Below are 5,000 nucleotides of genomic sequence, written 5' to 3' on the forward strand. Positions count from 1 at the left end.
GATAGATAGATAGATAGATAGATAGATAGATAGATAGATAGATAGATAGATAGATAGATAGATAGATAGATAGATAGATAGATGGATAGATAGATAGATAGATAGATTTTTCTTTTTATAAAAAATTTTCGTAACAATTTATAAATTTCAGAGAGACAATAACCAAAAGCGATTTAAACTTTGACCCCTTATTTTCCTTTCTGTATGCAATAGTTCTAATTTGAATATTGTATAAAACATTACATGGGCAATGGCCTAGGGGAGTTTAATGAACAGTCTGTACTGAAATTTTTTATGTATTTATTTTTTTGCAAAAATAAATATTATGTAGAAAATTTCATATAATAAGCAAGAATTTTCGTTTTTACACAACATTATAAAGAACGCATAAACACGTAGAAAATGGATAATTGTATTTCGTATTCTGCCAATGATTCACCCAAAATACCTATGTAGCTACATACCTATGTACATGATAATATTCTTGAACTATTTCTTAAAATTTATTTCAAACATAAATCATTAAAAATCGAGCAATTTCTAGAATTTTTGCTTAAAAATTGTAGTTGTTGTAGGTCCAACAAAAATTCACCTCTCTTTAAATTGGTTCCTCAAAACCAGTTTTTTAAAAAAAAGGAGATTTTGACAAACTATATACAACCAGATTGGTCTATATTCCTTCATTTTAAAACTACAGTTAAAATATGTTGATATTCTATTTCCATTAGGTATAATTTTATTAAAAACTGATAAAATGTTTTAGCTATAGACACAATCATATGATGCCCTCTTCCCTCCAGAAGATATCTATCTATCTATCTGACTGACTGTCTATATGAAATAAACATTAACCTTGACATAAAACATGAAACGAGTATTTAAAAAATGGCAAAAGAAAGTAGGTTAAACTGGACTCGAATATAAATTACACCTTATGATGAATAATATACAAAAATTACGCAGTTTTGTAATAAAAAATATAAAATATAAAAGTAAAAAATGTTTTGTCTTTCTTTTTTTTTTAGAAAATTAAAAGGTTGTTTCACTTCCTACAAAAACCCCTCTAAATTTCAAGTAAAATACAATTACAAACATACTTACTATTTTCTATTGTTGGATCATAGGAATCCACAAATTGTCCCTCAACAAATTGTATACTCAAAGATGATTTGCCTGTAAAAAAAAAATAAGAAATAATAAACAAAAAACGTAAATATTACATTAAAATTTTTCCATTTAAAACAACAACAATTAATACAGCAACATAATAATAAATAAATAAAACGCAAAAGTAGGTATAAAGAAAAAAAATAATTAAAAAATATAAAAAAACGACACAAAAGAGCATTAAAAAGAAAAGGAATGAAAAAAAGAACCAATCAACCAACTTACCCACACTTCTGTAGCCCATCATAGCAATATTACGTTCTTTTGGTGGCATTTTTCTTTTATTAATTGCTTTTCTTTTTTAACACTAAACCACAATTATTGTCACTTAATACTTAATTAATGATATTTTGTATAAATTTTTAATTTATTTCGTAGTTGCAAGTTAAAATTGGGATTTTTTCTAAATACCACAGTGAATTATATGAACCTCACCTAAAATGTCTTTTTAGCAGGAATGGAAAGTTCAATACCATAGCAAATTATTTTCTTTAAGTACTTTTATAGCTGTTTGACTTATTTAGTACTTTTTTAAGCAAGTTGTTAATAGCAAAAAGACAAATTAATTGTTAAGCTTTTGGTTTTAATATACTTTTTCATTTAAATATTTTTTTTAGATTATTTATTTCATGTTTCAAGATTCACTTGAATAAAACTGTCCAAATTTAATTACAATTCATTAGCATTTTAAATAGCACTTTTCCATACCTGATACTTTTGTTATTAATCTTATAAGATTACGAATGCTTTGTAAAAAATAAAACAATTTTTAACGGTGAAAATTTGGTTTTTTTCTTTTAAACAAGGAAATTAATCAAGGACAAGGATTAATAAAAAAATTAATTGAATTATAATAAAAACATAATACAATATTAATATTTTGTTATATATTTCGGCATCTGGCAACTTTAAGAGACATATGGTATATTAATAGTAGCCGTCTCATTCTAACCAACGGGTTGTGATAAAAGTAAACAGCTGGCCTTTGAAAAGGAGTGACCATATTTTTAAAATGCTAACTTCATGAACATTTATTTAATTTAAGCGTTTTTAATGTTCTAGCAAGTAATTATTATGTGGCAGTTACTCCAATTGGAAACTTTTCATTTGCCGAGTTGTTTTATCCCATTATTCGTTCCCACGACAATTGGACCTACGCACCGGAACGACCCGATTCTCAATCGGCCAAAGATTGTCAACTCAGTAAGAGCTATATCAACCGGAGCCAACCCGTTACAACAACCTATTAATAGTTTAATTAAATGTACTTATATTTTTTTTACAAAAGGATCAACCTGGACCCAAGCGAAGCTGAAATCGTTTACCTGTGATAACCTACATTTTTCATATAAAATCCTTTATTAAGCATTTATTAATATAAAGTAAAGAATATAAGATTAAACAACAGATGAAAAATAAATGATGCCTACTAGATTCCTGCATCTAAAGATGAAAGATCGCGTTGTACGCGATAAATCAATTGCCGTAGTCGCCCTAATTGTAATCATAACCGTTGAAAAAACACCAACGAATTTTACGATCAAAACAAACAGGAACAAATATATTAGTGTTGCCATATCCATAGAAAGAAAACATATGTTTGTTGTTTTTTTTCTATACATCTTTAGACATTCGCATTGATTTTTTTAGTTCTTGTCAAAAACAAAAAAATACAAATTTTTTTGTTTGTAAATTAAGTAAATTTCATTCATAAAGGATTTTCGGCGTTTAACCAAGGAACCATGTCTTTGTCTATGAGACTATTCACGGCTTCACGCAATGGTAATTGATTTTATAAAAATAAAACGACAAATATTCCTTTGGAATATAATAGAAATTTGTGTTTTCCGTAAATTGAGGTTATGGTCACTTATGTCATCAAAAAAGTGCAAAAATATTCAATTTTGACCAAGAATTTAAGTGCAATTTGTGTTTAAATGTTTTCGTTAATATGTATAACGTGATCCAGGATAAAAGAATCTTACAGAAGTAAAGATTTAAGCTTCATTTTATTATGAATCTGTTATTTCACTGATGAAAACCATTACCCCGGCGCAGAGACAGTGATGTTAAATGAAGAGTTTTGTTGTATGAAATGACCAGTAGTGATAAATAGTGGTTAATTGATTACAGTAGAATTCTTAATAAATAATTCTTTGACAAGTGCAAAAAGACATTAAAGCGCCATTTATTAATATACAATTTTTGTTTTCTAGGCCAACGCATGTTTGCTGCCAGCTCACGTCTAATGAGCAGCAATCCTCAGGAAGCCAAAGACATTGTCCATGTTCCAGCTGGTTATAAATATGTCAACAACAAAGAGGAAAGCATGGATTTGAAGGATGTCACTGACAGAGCAGCCTCTACCATTTTCCTCAGTGAATTGATGCGTGGTTTTGGTGTTACATTGGCTCACATTTTCAAGGAGCCAGCCACTATCAATTATCCTTTCGAAAAGGGACCTTTGTCGCCTAGATTCCGTGGTGAACATGCTTTGCGTCGTTATCCCAGTGGTGAGGAACGTTGTATTGCCTGCAAATTATGCGAAGCCATTTGTCCCGCTCAGGCTATTACAATTGAGGCTGAGGAACGTGCTGATGGCAGCAGAAGAACCACACGTTATGATATTGATATGACTAAGTGCATCTACTGTGGTTTCTGTCAGGTGGGTGTTTTGTTTTTTTATATTGAGAACAATAATTAATTGCATTTTTTTGTTTGTTATTTTAGGAAGCTTGTCCTGTTGATGCTATTGTGGAGGGTCCCAATTTTGAATTTTCCACTGAAACTCATGAAGAATTATTGTATAATAAGGAAAAACTCTTAAGCAATGGTGATAAATGGGAATCTGAGATTGCCTCCAATTTACAAGCCGATCATTTGTATCGTTAGGTTTTCCCATAGAGAAAAAAGATCAAGTGTTTCCTTTAAGGATGTTAAAGATATAGCTTAAAATAAATATAAAAACTGTGTATGAATATGTGTTAATTTCATTAAATATTTAGTTGAAATACTAAAACAAACAATTTTTTTTAATTAAAAAAGTAAGAAATTTGTTGTAGTAGCTATATAATGCCCTTTTTTTGAATGGAAGTCTTTATCTTATAACAAGCCTTATATGTTAAGGGTTTTATTGGCCTGGGCCAGATAGTGATTTTTCCATGAACTTCTTTTTGGCAAAACAGATCCACCATTTGTTAGGCTTGCCATCTTCAGTATTGAATACCTTTTCCAAAACACGATTGCCAGTTTCATGGCGCAATTGCAATAAATACTGTCTCATTAATTCTGTAATATATTAATGAAGTTATTAATAAATTATTACTGAAATAATAAATTCTATAATTACCTGAATCCTGTGCCGTTTGTGGCTTAGCATATACAGCATTTAAGGGAAAACCAGCCTCTCCTGGCAAATCAAATTTGGATATGGCCAAACTATACATTTCTTGTTGGCCCTGATTCTTATTGGAACAGCGTTGCAGTTTCTTTAAACATTCCGTTATATATAAAGTGATATATATTAAAGTACGATCAACTTCCGACTGAAAAGTATAATTTTTAATAATAAAATTTGTCTTTTTTATTAATGTTGTTTATACCTTTATCTCATAGGTGCGAAAGAATACATTTGCTTTAAAGTAGTACAGTGACTCATCAATGATATCGTTATCATTACTCATTTGTGCTGGAGCTGGTCCTCGGTACTGAGTTCTCAAGGGTAATATAGCCATATTACCAACCATAGAGGGAAACTCTTTAATGGTGGAATGATAAGCCTGGATAAAGTGCATAAATAAGTATTTAGAGGATGTTTCATGTTTTGGAAGCCT

At 29.6% G+C, this 5,000-nt stretch overlaps 2 protein-coding genes across 2 annotated transcripts in view; one reads left to right on the plus strand and one right to left on the minus strand.

The window, feature by feature from the left end:
* The first annotated feature begins 2,779 nt into the window (after window positions 1-2,779).
* LOC111678388 (NADH dehydrogenase (ubiquinone) 23 kDa subunit) lies at window positions 2,780-4,139 on the plus strand. Its single transcript, XM_023439733.2, has 3 exons — window positions 2,780-2,949; window positions 3,384-3,832; window positions 3,898-4,139. The coding sequence occupies exons 1-3, from the start codon at window positions 2,910-2,912 to the stop codon at window positions 4,057-4,059; spliced, it is 651 nt and encodes a 216-aa protein (XP_023295501.1). The 5' UTR covers window positions 2,780-2,909; the 3' UTR covers window positions 4,060-4,139.
* Window positions 4,140-4,145: 6 nt separating this feature from the next.
* Window positions 4,146-5,000, minus strand: part of LOC111678389 (actin-related protein 2/3 complex subunit 3) — a 1,110-nt gene continuing 255 nt past the window's right edge. The window contains exons 2-4 of the mRNA XM_023439734.2: window positions 4,770-4,946; window positions 4,517-4,712; window positions 4,146-4,455 (exon numbers count right to left, since the gene is read on the minus strand). Coding sequence (XP_023295502.1) covers window positions 4,298-4,455; window positions 4,517-4,712; window positions 4,770-4,946 — 531 coding nt within the window. The 3' untranslated portion in view covers window positions 4,146-4,297. The remainder of the gene's footprint in view (window positions 4,456-4,516; window positions 4,713-4,769; window positions 4,947-5,000) is intronic.

This window comes from Lucilia cuprina, chromosome 4, assembly GCF_022045245.1.
Source record: "Lucilia cuprina isolate Lc7/37 chromosome 4, ASM2204524v1, whole genome shotgun sequence".
NCBI lineage: Eukaryota > Metazoa > Arthropoda > Insecta > Diptera > Calliphoridae > Lucilia > Lucilia cuprina.